The sequence below is a fragment of the Gymnoscopelus microlampas genome (assembly GCF_963454915.1).
Source record: "Gymnoscopelus microlampas genome assembly, chromosome: 3".
In the NCBI taxonomy this organism is placed as follows: domain Eukaryota; kingdom Metazoa; phylum Chordata; class Actinopteri; order Myctophiformes; family Myctophidae; genus Gymnoscopelus; species Gymnoscopelus microlampas.
The window spans coordinates 35,337,262-35,357,882 of NC_139940.1; the positions used below are offsets into that span (position 1 = coordinate 35,337,262).

The 20,621-nt window shown below is 40.7% G+C and overlaps 1 protein-coding gene across 1 annotated transcript in view; it reads right to left on the minus strand.

Annotated features, from left to right (window-relative positions):
* Positions 1-7,581: 7,581 nt before the first annotated feature.
* Positions 7,582-20,621, minus strand: part of gask1a (golgi associated kinase 1A) — a 37,161-nt gene continuing 24,121 nt past the window's right edge. The window contains exons 4-6 of the mRNA XM_084051911.1: positions 15,604-15,726; positions 11,303-11,406; positions 7,582-9,397 (exon numbers count right to left, since the gene is read on the minus strand). Of these exons, the coding sequence (XP_083908037.1) occupies positions 9,193-9,397; positions 11,303-11,406; positions 15,604-15,726 (432 nt within the window). The 3' untranslated portion in view covers positions 7,582-9,192. The remainder of the gene's footprint in view (positions 9,398-11,302; positions 11,407-15,603; positions 15,727-20,621) is intronic.

Genomic DNA, 20,621 nt, shown 5'->3' on the forward strand with positions numbered 1-20,621 from the left:
GTGCATAGCAGCACGGAATTTCTTGAAACATTTTATTGTTTGACAATTTTTGACAATGCCATGCCCAAGATAGGGATGTCAAGTTGAAAGTGGTTAAACTGGCACAATAATCTGATTAATTTAATTTAAATTTAAATACAAATATTTCTCCATTTTCTTCTCCTTTCCAATTGGCTTCCCTGGCACCCCCTGGCGGCCACTCTAGAGGCCACGGCCCTTACTTTGAAAACCTGATGTCGGTTAGAGCAGCAGTGATTACTTCAGCTAAATAAATACGCCTTGGGTGCAATTTGACCTGCTCAGCTGAATGACAAAGAAAATCTTTGCTTTCATGTGACAACTTTGCCTCAGCCAAAACCTGCCAAATACAGGCTGCCGACTGATTCCTTTCCAGAAGATTAATGTGTATAATTCACTGCTGCATAGCAGCCAGTGTCACTATAATTTATTATGTGTGTTTTATCCGTCTGGGTTGTTCACAAATATTAATGTTTCTCTTAAACGGTGAGCACAAAAACACATGCAGACACTGACAGCCTTTTCCATTCAATAACAATAACAATGTACAAACAATGTCTTCTCCATTTATGAACCTTTTGAGTACAAATGAGTGTTTGAATTATTTGTACTATATTTTACAGCGTACTCTGTAGCTGTCAATCTCACGCATACCAAGCCAAGTATTCAGTTAGAGAAACAGAAGGTACATATAACAATTATAGGCTAATGTACGAAAATGTATGTATGTTCTGTTGACAAAGAAATAAGAATATAAATGTTCTGTCTAAATATGTGCTTTAAAACATGTAGTGCATGTATGGAAAAAATAAGTGTGACCACCAGCAAGGTGGAAAGAAGAGTTTTATATCAGCTAGACATTTCGCTTTTATTGAGGAGCCTGAAGGTAACAGTGCAGTCACAGCCAAACAGGCTGCCATGCTTGGAAGAGGGGGTCAATGTAGGAGTCAGGAGCTTCTCCACTGCCAACCAGCTGGTTGGCAGGTGTTCAAGAAACAATAACCTGGGATCTAAGCACAAACAAGGCTAGGGCTATTTCATGTCATTCAAGAGCCTGGTTTCCACAGGGCTGAACAGCAAGAGCCGGGGCATACTCATTAAACCCTACAGTATGTACTTGTTGACCTGTGTCCTTGGTCCCCTCTTTTTATCCCTCTTCATCAGATCATTTCCTCTGAAAACAAGATCACAATGTGTCACAACACAACACGTTAGGTTGTAGATAGGGAAGGAATAGGGAAGTTAAGGTTCATGTGGTAAATTTCACTTAGATTTACTCCACTCCCACCCCCTCAACTACAGTATGTATCACCAGAAGAGATGATATAGCCTACCAGTATGATATTGTTTCAATGTAAGAATATGTGAAACAAAAGGTATACAGTATGTGATGGCTCTCTGGAACAGAGAGAGAAGAACACATAACAACTCTATCAAGCTTTAACAGGGAAGAAAGCAGGTTGGCAGTCAAGAACAAAGTGTTGATTTTGCAGAAAGTCTCCTTTTATTGAGGAAGAATGTACAATGTCTTGCCTGGCAGCTGTCAGATTGGCATTTTGCTGCAAATCAGATATAAAAAAATGCTGCCACGGTGTTGTGTGTGTAAAACACACACAACACCGTGGGGATAGATTGCGGCACAGCTCAGCATGCCAGCACACTGCTGGTGAGACTCATTTCTATTGTGTTTCCATAAAGCAGGTTACTGCACAACTTAGCATAATGCAGAACACCCCGGGCAGTTTAAATGGCATGCATTGGCAGACGGCAGTAGCCCGCTACTTCATATAGGTCGTACAGTCTAACAGCCAGGCTGGCATGTGGTAATATGTTGGAGACAGGGAGGTTAACATGTTGGCTGCTGCCCGATTAATCAACGGCGAAAGAAACACAGGAGACAGTGGCGAGACAGAGGCAGTCATCTCCACATGACTCCTCACAGCTAAATCAACAACACCTGGGCTTGTTGCATGGCAAAATCCTGAGTGTTAAGTTAACGCTCAGAATAATAAAAAAAATACTATTATGGGTCTATTTTTAGACTCCCAGGAGTTAAATGAACACGGGTGCGGGTGAAAATACAGATGGCAATGGAAGATGATTGCGGGGAAAAGAGTGAATGTTCTAAGATGCACTCTGATGTTCTGTTGTTAATCATGGTGGATAAATGTATTAGTCCAATCAACATGTATTGTATGCACATTTTCTCTCAACCCCCAAATTACATATGACTAACAGTGCCCGGTCGGGGCGTGGGCATGCGGAGCACGTGGCCGTTTGGAACACGTGCCTGTTCGGGGCGTTGCTGTTTTGGCCCTCTGGAGCAGGCAGATTGCTTGGCCCTCTGGAGCAGGCAGATTGCTTGGCCCCTGGAAGTGCTGCTTGCAGCGTTCCGGAAAACCGCTCATCCGATCCACTTCACACTCAACACTGCACTCCTTTGGGTCCTCAGCAATAGTGTGAAGTCGTTTGGATGAGTGGTTCTCAAGATATGTGAAAGACAGACAGACAGACATACATAAATACATACATACATAGAGAGATTTCTTGAATTTATAGGTGTGGCCACCCTTTAAAAAAAATATTTTTTCATTTTATAGCTGTAGTTTAGCTTCTCTTGCAGATGTGGTTAAGTGGCGCCGTTTGCAATTTACATAAGTGAAGGGTTTTGGGTGTATCCATTCCAATTTAGGGAAAGGAAACAAATGATGCCCAGTGTGCTGGTTTCTGTCATCCAAATCTATTTGTCAGGCTCCACAGTGGCAACTCCACCTCATTTACTTAATACTTTCCACAGTGATGGATAATGAGTAAGCAGAGAGAGGAGTGGGGGTTTTGTCTGTTTTTCTCTTGAATAGTTTTCTTTTTCTGTAGCCTGTGCATCGAATACTGCTACCAATATACGGTGTTAAAACACTGGGTAAACTAAAACGATTGGACTCCTTAGAGTGCATACTGTACATTTGCCAACACTATGCAGTTCTGTCCAGATGCCATTTCCACCTGAGATATGTTTGATTATGTCATTTTGACCGTTCCCTTGACCGTTCCCTTGACTGTGACCTTTTCAACCCGAAGGTTAATCATGTCATTGGGGCCGCCTAATGATGATTCCATGATTCCATTCCATTTCATGTGGTTTGATGTTTACCTGGTATCCTAGTTTTTTTAAGCACTACATTGTTCTCTCTCTTATGTGACCATTTGTATTTATTTACCCTGTCATTTGTTGACTATTCTGATTTTGCACTTCACTTTCACTCTGGATCAGAGCATCTACTACAAGCCTAAATTGTAATTGTAATGAAAATCCATCCATCCAAGTTATTCTGCTGACAGACAGAACCCCCATCCAACCTTCCATTGGTGGAGGTGATGAGAAGTAACTATTTATTAGATTATGACTTTGACTTATATTATAATGCATTACTGGAATAACAAAAGTACTGGTTACAGACTTCATGAAGAAGGATCAAATGCCTGGTGACCTGAAAACAGTCCAAACTGTGTTTCATTATCATTCAATTCCCTGCACTAGAGTAAGCATCATTGGCACATCACTGGCACATCTTTGCCGAGCACTGGTTTGCCAGGGGAAGGAGAGGTTGATGATTCTGCCACCAGACAACAGATGCAATTACAGAGATAGAGTGAGAAACAGAGAGAACCAGAGAGGAGGGGCCTTGCCCAATCTCTTCTCAGCATTACTGAACCTGCATGTCTATATTTCATTTCAGTCTTTATCCCCTACTTTACCAATCACTGCCTATGATTAATTGATATCATCCCATAAAACCGGTGACAAGGACAATATAACACCTTCATAGCCTATTACCTTGATCTGTTTTACTGCCTGAGAAACCACATGGTGCTCTCAGTACTTAGCGAGAAGTGAGTGCCTTGCTTATTTAGTGTGAGTGAGTTATTGAGTGAGCCATAGGAACTCAGTGAGTTTGTTTCTGCTTATTTCTCATTCATTTATTTTGATTATGTTTCATTTGATTGAGTGAGAGTGTGAGTGAGGAAGTTGAACGTGCCAATGTAACGACGGCCGGGATTCAAACCCCGGTCTCCCGTTTGGAAAGCCAAACTCTCAACCACCAGCTTAAATGGGAATTCCCCCTTGGGCCGGAGGAGATATTAGGCTTTTTTGTCATCAACTTTTTGTCAACTTTTTCAACTCACTGTTTGAAAATATTTTTTTCTTTCTAGAACAAAGTGCAGGCAGATAATGGCTCTTTATGACTATGAAGGATAATTCAGAACCATAAACTGAATCTTTACAGAACCTGTGAAGTTCTGTGATTTTTTTGTTTACATTTATTTCCATTATAATCATAACCACCCCTGAAGGGACAGGTACACTATAAAAATACATTAAAAAAAACTGATTAGGGCCCAAATTAGGTTCTGAGAACCATATCTGAAACCAAGCTGTAGCGTCTGGATACAAATCCAGAACCTGTGAAATACGTTTCACGGCACGGTTCACTTAAGTTGTAGTCGAAAAGAGCTACATGATGACAAAGAAACAAGGACATTTCTCTCTGCGGAATTGGTATTGCGGGAGGTGGAGCTCGGTAGCTGTGAAATCTAAGAATTGTCTCTGTTGTGCTCGTCCAAATGAGAGAGAAATGAGAATCCTTTACTGACAGAATATGAGTCAGAAGTAGATGAAGTGCCCGGGAGAGGCTCGGAAGGACAGGGCAGAACTTAACAGAACAGAATGCCATGGGCCCGAGGCACTGGCTTATCTGTGCTTATCTCTCTCTGCTTCATGGTTATGCACTGGAGAGCACCGAAGCCTTTCCACAGCATTCTCCATTTGTGGAATGCTATCACTTGCTATAAAAGCAACACTATGGAGATAGTGGGTAAATATTACCATTTTTAGCCACCGGGCTGCAGCAGTAATAACTAGGGCATTATAGTCCAATGCACGCATGGAGCAGTAATCAGGGCAAATGTCAGAGATTGTCCCCACAAACTCAGTGAATTTAAAACAGACTATGGAGGTATGGGAGGAATATTTTTTTGGATTTGTTGCCAGCTATGTTTACTGTACTGTAACTTTGTTGTTAGATTGTACATAAAAGGGATGTCTGATGATAGCAGTCGAATACGTTATTGAGGCCTCTAACTGTGCCAAAATCTCGAGAGGGTAAATTGTCTCTCCATCCATCCAGGTCACATGTTCACTCATTCATGCTCAAATGAGATACAGGTATGTCAATGGTGCACAGCAACATCCACAATGTCAATTTAACTCTATACTCACATTCTACTGTGTGAGTTCATAACTTTGGCATCAAATTGGGATCACTTTGGTGTGAAATAATTCCATTTCAAAGGTCAAATTTTTATCCTGTGGGGGATATTCAGTTGTCACTGGTTTGTTAGCCATGCATGCTGCACTTTCTCATCACAATTAGGCCTATGACGCCTGTGTAACTATTCATTACAGCCAGAAAAAGCATACCTGAGTCGCTCATTTAATAGTATGTTACATTATGAATCACATTATGAATCACAATATAATAGCCTTCATCATGCTACTCAGTGGTGGTGACACATATCTTAGCTATTATAGATGAGTCATGGACAAGTTGCTTTCAAACATGCATCATGCGCACGCACGCACGCACGCACGCACGCACGCACGCACGCACGCACGCACGCACGCACGCACGCACGCACACACACACACACACACACACACACACACACACACACACACACACACACACACACACACACACACACACACACACACACACACACACACACACACACACACAAGCATGTACGCCAACACGTAAGGGAGCCATGCATCATGGATGGAGGCTTTTGTGTTCTAGATAGAATATGTACAGATAATTCACAGAGCCATGCATCAAGGATGGGGTCTTTTGTGATGCAGAACATGCACAGATGATTCACGTCTGCAACACCTTTTCTTTACATTCACATTATGATGACAAACACCCACAAGGCTTGTGTATATCAACCACTTTCAACATGGCCTCCCTAATTTGATCCATGAAGCGTACAGTGTATAAATTGATGTTGAACATGTACATATGGATCAGAGAAGACGGTATCGGATGGGTGGAAACCTTGTATGAAATGGAAAAAACAACCTGTGTTCCAATGGAGTCAATGTAGTTATTATTAGTCACAATTAAGCTCTTGTTAATTCTTTTCATTGGTTCAATATGCATAAGACCTACGGACAAACGTAACCACTTTAACTTTCTTTCAAAAATAGCAGATCTATGAGCTCACAACGCATTGCGTCGCCACGGGTTGTGAGCTTGTAGATCGGCTAGTTTTGCTACTTTTGAGTGACACTGTATGACGAAGAAGGGCATTCATTTACGAAAAGAACACAAAAAAAGTTGAAATATAGAGATGAGGTTTCTGCCTGACAGGAACAATGTACTATTTATAGTCATGCCAGACATCAATGTTTCTCCTTTAACAGATTCAGACGCCAGGCCCAACAAGCTCAAGTTCACCAGCTGTCAAACTCCAGCACACCAAGGCTATATTTGGCAGCCCAGATCAGATTGGTCTAGATTGGAATCAGATTGGTTTCTTTATCAATTCTGAACAGCAAAAAAAACAAAACACAGCAAATCAAATCTTATTTCTAAAGATTAGTCTCAGTCTTGCCAAAAATAGCAGATCTACAAGCTCACAACGTATTGTTTCGCGGTTAATGTTTAACATGTTAAACGTTACTCATGCCTATGTTGTTAAGTCGTTACCATAGGCAACCAATGCATATAAGTCAACCAGGATGTCCGAATAAGAAAATCTGATTTAATCACTTGCAAATAACAGTGTGGACAGTCAGTCCCTGAACAAAATCTAAAAATAATAGATTAAGGAGATGGAAGAGTGATATAGAAAATAACTGCTTCTCTTGTGTTTTCGGTCTTTCAACTAGAGAATAAATGTTTTTTTTTATCTTGGGCACTTGCAAGCATTGGCAGAACCACCTCTGCAAACAGCTTCTATTAAAATGAACAATTCGATATCAAATAACCAACTTGGCAGTGAACTACAGTGTTTCTATGGGAACTAATCCTTCAACAAAAAATAACAAGTCATTTATATCATAGGCCAGATAACCATCTTTTCAATAGTAGTGTAGTTAGGTTTATATTCACTCTGCAAATGCTAGTTCTCAACATGTTCTCGGCATTATGTTTCTCAGCATATTTTCAGGTTGAAAGTGGTTAAGTCTGTCTGTGGATTTTATAAATATTTAACCAATAAAAAGTATTAACAAGAGAGCTTGTGACTAAATAATAACTACATTGGATCCACAGAAAAACTTGGTTTTCTGCCCAAAAGCGATGATATATGAAAGCGGTAGGTACAGAGCGTACTCCAGCGTAATGAGCTACTGTAGTTTCTAGTGTACTGAAAATGAAAGCTGATAAAAATGTGCAATGCAAAAATAGCCATAATTCACTGGATACTGTGAAAGTGAGATGGTGGAGATAAGGAGAGGATCACGCATTAGAACATTTCTCATTAGAGCCATTTATTCAGTGATGATGGAAGCAGGGAACCCTAAAAATGGCATTAATTCATCCATTAGAAATAACCGGGGTACTATTTTGTAACAGCCAAAGGAAGCCAAACACAGATTGAAATAATATTATCTGTCATTTTCACCACAACAAAATTGCATCAGATCTATATTTCTTTAATTTGATTCAAGCTTTATAAATGTGTTCACACTCGCAGAAGATCCTAAGCTTCTTCACATTTGTAATGACACTTCCTTATCCTGTTTTTGTTCAGCTTTCTTTCATCTCTTTCTTTTTGTCATATATAATGAAAGTGCTATGAAAACGCATTTTGAGAAAATATATTTTTTTGTAGATTTTCAACCTAAGGCTTCATGGATCCAGTCCAGAAGCTATTTTCTGACAGCCAATTTTAATCCCTCGATTAAAACGCAGAAATGCTTATCTCATAAAAAACAGACACTCAAATCAATCACTCAATCTGCTGCTGGCTATAGAAAATATAATTACAAAAAATACACAGACCATGCTTCCACACCAAAATTGCAAGGAAAATAAGTATTTGAATGTACTGGAAAGGCTGAAATAATTTTAGCCAAATAATTTCCCTGGTGTGATTACTTTTCGAATAGAGACTACTTAAAGGCCAGTTATGAGAAACAACCCACGGGCCCAGCAGTGAGTAGGATAAGCTAATACAAACTTCTATCTTTGTGCTACCAAAGAGATCCATGTATTGTACATTGTAAATCTGCACAAAAGGTATCCTGAACAACGCAAGCTGGGAGAGAGTCTATCAATACAAAACTAATGCATAATCACATTTCTCCATACTCAATGGATCAATTCACTAGCTAGAAATAACTACCTGTAGGGAGCTCATTTAAAATGTATTTCTATATGCCTAGCCTAGCAGCAGTCACAGTAAAGCATTCAACTTAGAAAAATCTGAATTGGAGTTTGATCTCTGCTCTAGTATTTCTTTGTTCATAATGTAGCTCTGCACTGCAGAGGGTGAATGAGCTATGGAAGACTTGGTTACAGATTTAATCAATTAATTTTTATCAACTCAAGGGGAGTGGGCTTGCTTCATATTCCAAACCAGTCAATCATAGATCTCTGTTGAGCAGAAGCCTCTTGTCCCTGAATTCCTGCAAGAGGGGTTTTAATTCCGCCCTACTATCTAATCTGGGGAGGGTAGAAGGGAGTTTCACAGAGAGGACGAAATGTGTGCAGAGGAACAAACTATCCCTCGCAGTTCCGCGCCCTGCTGAACAGGCCAACCTGTAGGGGTCCCTAGTGCAGCAACAGAGACTGTCTTCCCCTGCTTACTTCCCACCCACAAACCCGCCAATTGTATTCATGGGAGCACCCCACCAAGCCGGCGACACCACGGAGGAATCGAAACCCCAGTCTCCACGGTGGTGGGCAGGAACCTTACCCTTACAACACCCGGACCCGGCCCTTATTTCATGCAGTTTTAAGAGATCATTAAGCTTTATTTCTCTTTTCACTCTGAAGTCACAGACTGCCGTCAGGACAGTTAAGAGCTTCCTTTGCTTCAGTCTTATCGGTCAGCTTATCATTCTGAAGGGTGAGCTTGTTTTGTACTTCACTCCGGTCCATTAAATCACAAATCCCTGTTGAGTCTGAGCTTCTTGTCCCTGATGTACTGCAGTATAATCTTCCCTCTCTGCTCTACAGTGTGGATTAGTGACCTGAGGCCCCTGGCCCCACCATGGCTTTCCCAGAATTCCCTGTCCACATACAGTGAGCGCAGGAGAAGACTCTCCAGACAGCCTGACTGGAGCACTGATACGGCTTTCTCTGGAAACCTGACAGGCAAAACAGAAAAATAAAGCAGTTAGGTTTCAGTGAGTTTATTTACACGTTTTCACTTGTTAACTTAATTTGCAGTTATAAAACGCATTTAAGTACTTTGCTGATGAGTACCGTACAAGTAATTTGATTGGCAAGTGTGAACATGTTTGGGAGTGGCCCCTCTAGTATCCTAGTACTTTTTAAACTGTGTAGGGACCTAGAATGCATGCTTTACCTTTGTAATATATAATGTCATCACTGAATATAAAATACAACTTAACACATAGAAAGGTTATGTTATGAAATAAATAAGCACAGTACTAGTTATTATCTCAATATTGTAGTTTTTTAAATCTTTCTGCCACATATCATTCTCTGAGGAGAAATAACATTTGACGATATTCTTCGGTTTCACTGCACTGACCTATCCTGTTGCTCATAGAGATATTTAAGGCTGGTTTTGGACTAGCTTACTAATACTGCATGACAGACAATAGGGAATGTGTATCAGACCCAACTCACTGAATAGATGAGCCCAGATAATAATGGAATCAGCCAGACATTGTACCAAAATCCTAACAAGCTTCCAGTGGACATTTCTGTAGTGCTGATGGGAAAGCTGCTCACCAGACAAAATGTTAAATTAGTTTCTGCTCAAACTTCTTTTTAAATCACTGCTTCTATCTTACGGATCATGACCCCAAATCTATTGTTAGTTTAAACAGTGGTGTAAAGTAACTAAGTACATTTACTCCTCAATCCTAACAAGCTTCCAGTGGACATTTCTGTAGTGCTGATGGGAAAGCTGCTCACCAGACAAATGTTAAATTTCTGCTCAAACTTTGTTTAGTTTAAACAGTGGTGTAAAGTAACTAAGTGCATTTTTATACATTTGGAAACTTGTGAAATTCTGCATAATGAGTACTTTTACTACTTACGTATATTTAATGCAAATACTTTTGTACTTTAACTCACGTACATTTTTAATACCGGACTTTTATTTGTAACAGAGTATTTATACATTGTGGTATTGGTACTTTTACTTGACCCATTGAGACCTGAAGCCGATTCTACATGTCTCCTAAATCTCAGTATTCTGAAAAACGTATGTTTCTATATCAGTGGTTCTCAATCTTTTTCATGTCAAGGACCCCCAAAATTATATGTTTGGCCGCGGACCCCCATCAAAATATTTTGTTCCAGGGACCCCCAGAAGCAAAGATTTTAGTTAAAAAAATGTTCGCTTTAAAAATATATATTCAAAGATTTGCACACATTTTCACGATTTTTCAAAAATAGCAGATCTACAAGCTCGTAGCTATGAGCTTGTATATCTGCTATTTTTGAATAGCCCAAAGTGTAAAATAAGGCTTTTTATCTCAAATCTAAAAATGACACAGTTCCAGGTCTCAATGAAAATGTGAGTACTTCCACCACCGAGTTTAAATGAGACTCAAGTGCAGAAGCATGTGTCTCTAAAAAGTGTAGGAAACCGTGTCATAGATCAGTGGAACTTCTCAACCTTTTCAGGCCGTGACCCCCCAAAATAATCATATTTGCACTGAAGACCCCCCACCCTGATAAGCACTTGGAATGTAGGAGTTGAAGCATTCAATTTAGTTTAACTCGGTTCCACAGATAAATATTGTGAAAATAGCAGATCTACAAGCTCACAACAACTCATGTTGCGAGGCGTTGTGAGCTTGTAGATCTGCTATTTTCAAAAGTTTTGCCTCTTTCTTATATTATTTGACAATTTGACTAATTTTAATGTATTTTTTTTATGTATTAAAAAAGTCCTTAAATTGACACTTCACTGTCATCTGGGGACCCCCCCAAAATCATGTGAGAACCACCCTGGGGGTCCCGACCCACAGGTTGAAAACCACTGTCTTAGATCGGGGATGTGTACTACTCACTCATCTATGCCTTCGACCAGTCTGAAGTTGAGGTTGTCAGTGGGGTGGTGTGGTCTGCCTGCATTATCTATGAATACCAGTCTGGAGGGGTCTGCCTTCCTCACCTAGGAGAAACACACATATTCAGACTACAGTATATCGTTGCTGTCGGCTGGAAAGCTTCCATGTGTCCAAAACCGTGACTTGGCAGAAAGAAAATGAAGAGCAAAAAAGAACCAGTGTTCCAATGGATGCAATGTAGTTATTGTTGAGTCACAAGCTCTTGTTTATATTCAAATGTGTTCAGCAATAGCTGAAAAGGCCGAGCTACAAGCTCACAATGGGCTATTTTCACTCCCTTTGCGTGACACTGTTCTAAGACAAAGTGGGGCATTCATTTACTAAACACAAAAAAAGCATAAAATGTTGAAAAATTGAGGTACAAGCTTTCTGCCTGACAGCGACAATGTTCTTTTAAGTAGAAAACATAAAAATATAGGCATAAACATAGGTAATGTAAGCAACGCAGTAGGCTACATTATATGAATATAAACAAGTTAACAAGTTGAATGCTGAAACTTAATGAATAAAGCATAAATGCACCAACGTTCAGTAAACATATCGAACAAAAAAAACACCACGTCATCAACACAATCAAATAGAAACCCCTGCCCTATCAAATAGCCACACAGGCCACACAGCGCACACACACACACACACACACACACACACACACACACACACACACACACACACACACACACACACACACACACACACACACACACACACACACACACGCAGAGTAATTCAACGTCAGCCTGGGAGAATAGGTTTTTGAATGAGGACACAGTTGTAATGGACCTCAGGTTAGCAGAACAGCTTGTTCCAGAGACCAGGAGCACTGTAACTGCAGGCTACCTCACTGGACCTGGATCTAATTCTGGGTACAGCTAGAGGACCATCATCTGGTGACATGAGAGGTCTGACTGTGTTATAATCAGTGACTGAGCGATTCCGAAATTGACTGAGGAACCGAACCATTAAACGGCCACTTCGACCATTTTCAACCTATCGTCAAATAATTGATCCTCACTAATGCTCATAGCTCATGAGACTGGGAGGTCGGGGCTCGATCCCCGGCCGGGTCATACCAAAGACTCTAATAATGTGACCCAATGCCTCCCTGCTTGGCACTCAGCATCAAGGGTTGGATTGGGTAAGTCCCTGCAACATACTAGCGTCATGTTCAGGGGGTGTGCTTGTACATCAAGCTGCCTCACGCTAAGGAAACAGGAGACTCCTGCCCTATGGGCCTCAGGGCTCGGCAAGGCTTACTTACTTAATGCTCATAGATTTTCTGTCTACTCACAAGAGGGCTGTGGACAGTTGAGAAAGCACCTGCCAGTGACATCATCGGTAGGCAGGTTTGGTAATTAAAAAACAATACATTTAAAATATATATCTTATGCAAGAACAAAGGTTTCTTCTAATTCAGCATGCTAACTTTCCAGAAAGAGAAAGGCTGTCGTTTCTATTACCTTGGAATCCCCTTCAATGATGACATTGGTAGGCAGGTTTCTGAACTGTCCATAGCCCACCAATGAGACACAGAATGAGTAGATGGAAGTTTATAATGAGCAATATTGAGGACCAATTATATAAAGATACGGTTAAAAATGGGTGAAGTGCTCCTTTACGCGCTGTATAGACTATTAGCATGATTTTGAAAGTGATACAGTTTTGTACTGGGGGTCAATTAAGTGAGCTCAGTGCCAGAGTAAGTACCGGAATGATATGTTAAAACTTTCATGCAGCAGCCAGAGTCCTTACACGACGTATAGTACGTTGTGTAAGGACTCTGGCTGCTGCATTTTGAATGAGCTGGAGCTGTCCTACTTGTTTGGATAATCATGCAAATAGAGCATAACAGTCTAACTCAGTGGTTCCCAAACCTTTCAGCTTGAGAGCCAAAAGGTGTGTCCCCAGGACTGAAACTTACAAAAATTCAGAATTAACCACTTAAGCCCTATCTAATACTGAAAATAGCCAATCTACAAACTCATAACGCGTTATTGTGAGTTTTTTCTTTTCCTTTTTTTTTTTTTTTTTTTACAATTTCTGAAAAATGTGTATGTATTCTTTTAATATATATTTGAAAATCTGTAAAAAAAATATATATAATTAAGAAAATAATAGTAGGAAACGTAAAAAAAGGTATATTTACTTGCGACCCATAAAAATGGATCCGCGACCCAAAAATGGGACCCAACACAGTGTTTGGTAAACACTGGTCCAACCTGCTTGAGATGAACGAAACAGCTTGTGACATGAATGGTCTGATATATATTTCTAAGTGATAAAACACTGTTCTGGTGATATTGATCATGTGGTTTTAAAATTTTAGATCAGGTTCCAAAATAAATGCAATTCATTTTAGCAGAGGTGAGATTACAGCACACTTGAGAGAAGCTGGGAAAATGTCAGTGTACAGAGAGCTATTAATAATATCTTCTATGTCATTTACAGTATAGAGCAATGAAAAAGAGATTTGAACATTTTGGTGGGGATGGAATCAAGAGATCAAGTGCAAGAGTTTAGGTACTGAATTACTTCCTCCAAATCTCTGACGTTAACGAGTGAGAATGAGATGGACATTGACCTCATGACAATAAACTGGTGAGGATGAGGTATAGGGCTTGCTGCTAAAAACAAAACAAAACAGCAAAAGCATCACATTTCATCGAAGAGAGAAACTCACGAGGAGTAGACTAATCCTTATGTCAATGGAAGAGAATGGGAATGAGGCATTATTCTAATTATTGTTGACTCTCAACATCCCTTCTTCTCTGAATGCCAACCTCTGCCATCAGGAAAAAGAGTTAAGTTTGTGCCAACATGTAGATCAAACCCCTTGAAGCGCCATCAAGCTACTGAGTTTTAATGCCAAATCTTAATGTAATAGAGCCTTGTGAAATAAACCAGCACTTACAACTTCATCACTTTAATTCTTATAAAGTTTGTTTTTTAAGCTGTCATGTTGTCTATGTTAAATGTATAGTCAAATGTCTCTTTTATGTTTAGGATATTTTATGTGAGACAGCTGTGTAACCCTGTGCTCAAGACAAATGTCTCCTCTGGGAAAATAAAGTTTAACCTTAAACCTTGAATAATTTGAGAAATGTAGGACTGTCTGACAGATGTCATATCTTTGTTATAACTGTAGAGAATGCGTTTTTATAGATGTCAACGCCAATTTGCAATTTGCTGACTCTCCATTTACTTTCAGCTCCCTGGCAGATCATTTTTTACATCCTTACATTTTCACTGTTTAGCCTGAGTTATATGTTTGGTTGCGTGTGGGAGTCGCGCACCGAAAAAAGTAGATCTACAATCTCACAAAAATGTGTCGCAAAGACTTGTATGAATCAGGCTTTTCTCCAAGGTGCTTTTGGTGGTCGCCTTATCTTTACAGATACACACTTTCCTCCCCGTCTCTCATCTGGCAGATAGGAGACACGATTAAGTACTCTGGCCACAGGATGTAATCTGCAGGCTGCTAAATAAAGACCAATACTCACTTTAACCTATTCAATCCAGGAATGCATCTTTGTCATTTTAGATTTCTTTGGCTATTCAAAAATAGCATATCTACAAGCTCATAGCTCATAGCTCATGATCTGCTATTTTATAAAAATCGTGAATATTTGTGCAAATCTTTGAATATATATTCTACAAATGTCTTCTAAATCCTAAACGTTTTCGTAAAAAACGTATGTTTCTATATCAGTGTTCCTCAAACATTTTCATGTCAAGGACCCCCAAAATGATATGTATTTGGCCGCAGACCCCCATCTCAAAATATTTTGTTCCAGGGATCCCCCAGAAGCAAAGATTTGAGTTAAAAATGTTTGCTTTAAAAAATATATTCATATTGCACAACATTTCAAGTTCTTTCAAAAATAGCAGATCTATAACACGGCAATGAACTTGCTATTTTTTTTTAACTATGGCTATTTTTGAATAGCCAAAGAAATCTAAAATGCCAGAGATGCCTTCCCGGATTGAATGGGTTAATATCGTCACACACTTATGGAAGTGCAACAGTCACCTGCCTTTATACACGGTACCTTGTACTTTAGCATTATTACATAGTTAATCAACTGAAATACTGCTGATTATAGCTTTTTGCAGATGATGTGGTCCTGATAGCATCATCATCCAGTGACCTCCAGCTCTCACTTTGATGGGTTGATGGGCAGCAGAGTGTGTGAAGCGTCTGGCATGTCAAATGAACACTGAGGTTTTCACTGTGTATTTACCAGGATGTGAACCAGCAGGAGCTCCCTGTCGTTACGACACTTAACGTGAAGCAGGTTCTCCACACAGGGTTCTGTTGGGTCGGGTCTGAAACCACAGCAATACCTGTCCAGTCGGTCATTCACCTTTAGAGGAAGAGGAGAACAACACATTCAGAGAGATATACAACAGTGGTTCTCAAACTTTTTCATCTCAAGGACCCCCAAATTGACACTTAATAGCCCGCGGACCCCCATTTGAAAAGATATGCCTCAGGGACTCCCATAAGAGAAGATTTTTACAGCTCTAGCAGTGATTCTCAACCATTTTAATTCCAAGGACCCCCAGTTTGACATGCATTAGGCTACGGACCCGACATTTCTATCTCTGGGACCCCAATTTATATTGTAAAATCAATGTTAATGTAACTCTGAGAGTGTACAAATGGACGGGTCCATTTGGTTCCATTTGTACACTCTCTGAGTTACAGACCCATAAGGGTCCATTTGGTTCCTAACTATCCATCATTTAGCTGGGGACCCCCTGGAACTCCCTCAAGGACCACTGGGGGTCCCCGGACCCCACTTTAAGAAGCAATGATATACAGTATAGAAGTACAGACAAAACTAATTTTGGTTCCATATGATCTGTAGCGCTACACTCAGAGTTACAGACCTGTAAGGGTCCATTTGCTTCCTATACGTCGCAATCATTTAGCATGGGGACCCCCCTGGGACCCCCCCCCCCCCATCCAAGGACTTTTTTCCCTCTAATCTACACCGAATCTCTTTTAGAAAAATGCCAATCTACAAATATGTAGATCTTCTGTTTTCACAGACTGTTCACCAATTGTTTTGTCAAATGTTAACCTATTATTGTCACGGTTTGAGTCAGGGCAGATTGTAGGACCCAAGTGCAGGAGGAGGCCGAGGCAGAATAGGTTAGATCAAAGGGTTTAATAACTCGAAAGACAGGGATACAAAGTATAGGAGCTGAACTCAAGACGGTAACACACATAACAGTTCAACAATGAACTAGCAAACCAATACTGGGAACAGGGAGGTATAAATACACAAGGACTAACTAGACACAGGTGAACACAACTGGACAATCAACACTGGGATAGGCTAACAGGCAAACACGACACAGGTGACTAGGGTTACAATAATTACAGGGAGGTGAGACAAGACAGGAAACAGCAAACAAGGCAGACAGGAAACACTACTACAAAACAAGAGTACAGAAAACCAAGGCAAAGGCAACAGAGTTACAATACAAGACAAATGCAGAACATAATGAACAACGGCCTAAACAGGCGTAAAGAACAGCCCTTAGGAGTCCAACACCATATAAGGGCATTCAAGGTCCAAATAATAAGGGCACAGTCCACGGTCCGAGGAGCGGACCGTGACAATTATGACATGCCCAGAATAAGGATACTAGGGTTCATGAGATTGAAGTAGTTAAATAAAGACTTTTATATGAAGTTTGGCTCAATCAGAACACCGGATGTGTTCAGAGCAGTGGTGGTAAAAGCACTCACATGCTTTACTTAAGTAAAAGTATCAATACTGCAATGTAGAAATACTCTGTTACAAGTAAAAGTCCAGAATTCAAAATGTACTTGAGTAAAAGTACAAAAGTATTGGTATGAACTATGAAAATGTACTTAAAGTACCAAAAGTAAAAGTATTCATGGTGCAGAATGCCAGCAGTGGGGCCTGAGCCACTGCCGCCCCATCAATGCAGTCACACCTAGCTCTCAGTCCAATTACAGTAGTTTGACTCAGGCCCGGTGTGACTGCTTAACTCAGCCACCCCCCCCCCCCCCCCCCCCCCCCCACCCCACACTGAACAATCAAGACTGCTTTCAAGAAATATATCAAATACGCTTCCTTATGGGAAACCAAGAACAATGTCAAATTACCAGGGAATATACTTTTATCACAGAAAACCAATTGGTATCTCTTCCACTTCCACTGCCTTGCTATAACAATTATAACAAGCCACTGCACCTTCAGCTCTTCTGAAGGTTTTTAACGATTTGATTTTAACAAACTGACTCTAATCCGCCATCCTGGTGCTTCTTCATTTATTTCGTCTGCTTTCGACACTGTGGATCACAGGATCCTATTATCATGGCTCGAGCACCATGCCGGCATCACAGGTACGGCCTTAACTTGGTTCCAGTCATACCTGTCTGACAGGAGTTTCTCGGTCCAATTAGGCAAATTGTCGTCACCCCCAGCCCCCCTCACATGCAGGGCTCTACTTTATATGCTGCCCCTTGGGTCTATTCTGTCTGCTATGCCGATGATGTCCAGCTATATCTACCCCTTAATTCCAATAATTCATTTCAGCCACTATACTTGACTACTTACAGAACACAAACAATTAATATTTTAGCAAAAACAAAACTGAAATATATTTTTTTTATCAACACCGGGCCTCACTCTACAATACCCCGGACACCCTTAACTCGAACATCCGCACATCCGCCAGAAACGTTGGAGTAATATAATCCTTGACAGTACCTTCAAGTTTGAAAAACACATCAGCTCTGTCAAGACTAGCTTTTTCCAACTCCTCCTTCTCGCCAAGGTCAAGCCATATCTCCCCCAAAAACAATTAGAGATTGCAATCCATGCTTTCATCTCATCAAGACTTGACTACTGCAATTTCCTATATAACGGTATTGAACAGTCGACAGATAAGCGACTAGTTTAAGTCTAAGTTTCCTTGTGGATTTATAGAAATTGTAAATTAGCAGTGAAAAGCTTCTCAGGGTGCCAAAGTATAATGTGAATCACTTCTACAGTAGGTGTTGAAGTGAGAGACTAGCTCTCTGGTGGAGAGAAAGGCATAAAAACTTTGTGAGATGTGCCCTCAGGTTGACTGCACGTGTGTTGTGGGTTGTGTGCGTGTGGAATTGTGTGCATTCGCTTGGTGCTGAGACTTGCCCTCGAGTTGATGTGTGTGTGTGTGTGTGTGTGTGTGTGTGTGTGTGTGTGTGTGTGTGTGTGTGTGTGTGTGTGTGTGTGTGTGTGTGTGTGTGTGTGTGTGTGTGTGTGTGTGTGCGCGTGCGTGCGTGCGTGCATGCATGCGTGCGTGTCAGCAAGTTCATATTGGAGTGTGAGAGAAAGCAGAGTTGTGCATGTGTACGTGAGTGTGTGCACAAGTGTGCACGTGTGCGCGCGCGCGTGCGCGTGTGTGTGTGTGTGTGTGTGTGTGTGTGTGTGTGTGTGTGTGTGTGTGTGTGTGCGCGCTCGCGTGAGCGTGTGTACATGTGTGGGGGTGTGTGTGTGTGCGCACACGGTGCACAGTTCTCCCTGCAGTAAAACAGCACCAACCTTGTTTCTCTCCACCTCCCTGACACCTTTAGGAGATTTCTCACCCACCTGCCACATTTACCTCTCACACTAGAACGCACTGATTGTGAACTGGGACCAGCAGCCTGTTGGAGACTGAGCCAATATTGACATACAGCACCACCACCACCACATAGCAGCATGCCTGAGGGTACCAAGACATGGTGCTCTACTGTGGCCAGAACCAACAGATTATTGAAGTGGAACAAACTGTAATGTTGCATGCTGTTCAGCTGGCAAGAGTGCTATTATGCACAGTAAAATCCTCCAGTGTTCATTTATCTCAGAGAGTGTGACAATGGACCCTTAAAAGTTAAATTAACACTGAGTGTTCTGCTGTCTGTGGGAGTGTTCTTGGCTGTTAAGCCGAACTTAACACTACGATCACAGTGTTAATGGAGCCTGTCATGGAACCTTATGTTGAATTGGGCACTCCGTTGCTTGGGTGCTATTGATCTTTTAAACTCTAATTGGGACGTCTTGTGAACATTTGTTAATTCATTTAGACACTTCAGCTCAGAAATAACCAGATTTGAGTAACACATTTTCACGATAGCAGATCTACAAGCTCAGATATACAAGCTATTAGCTTGTATATCTGTTATTTTTGAATAGCCAAAGTATAAAATATGGATAAAGTGGTTACAAATCATGTGTTCCCGGTTTGAATGGGTTAAAAGTTAAATTAACACTGAGTGTTCTGCTGTCTGTGGGAGTGTTCTTGGCTGTTAAGCCGAACTTAACACTACGATCACAGTGTTAATGGAGCCTGTCATGGAACCTTATGTTGAATTGGGCACTCCGTTGCTTGGGTGCTATTGATCTTTTAAACTCTAATTGGGACGTCTTGTAAAGTTATGTTTTTCATTTGGCTGTTACAGTGATCGATTGTACGGCGCCCACTTTGCCGTTTTTATGTAGTGCAATAAAATCATTACCACGTCTCAGAAGCATTAGGACTACAACACGGCACGCTGATGTGAATTTCCATGTTTTACAGTTCACAGTAAATGTGTTAATTTATCCATGTGTAACCCAGAGACTGTACAAATATAACGAAATGGGTCCATTTAGTATTTTCAACGTTTTTTAAGAGATGAGAAGGGGGTGCACAGAGACTGTATTTGTACAGAGACAAGAAATGTGTGCTACAGGAACCAGAAGAAAATAATCTTACTCCAGCTGTACACAACAATAATATGTTAACAATAAAGAACACCTTGAACCTTGAACCTTGTACAGTACATCCAGTGTGGTGTGAGCAACAGGGCCAGTCAGTAGAAAGAATACATGGGAGAAGAACTGAGAAAGAGTAGAACGAGAGATTGAAATCCTCTCTTCTCTTGGTACCTGCGTTCTTTAGTCTGAAAAGTAAATACTGATGAACCTGCTGGAGGGTAAGGTCTGGATAGAATAGAATAGAATAGAATAGAATAGAATAGAATAGAATGGAATAGAATAGAGGGTTGATTCTATGCTTTCATTGATTCAAGAAACAAAAAGCCACAAACCAGTACAACTCTGGAAAAGTCTGTGGAAAAAAAAGGACCCAGTACATATTATTATGTTGTCATCATCATCATGCCTTTCTCTGAGCGTGTTCAGCCCGGCTGCACTCGCACTGGAAACCTATTATTTGAATATTTTCATCCCTCTTCATCCCATCAATGCTA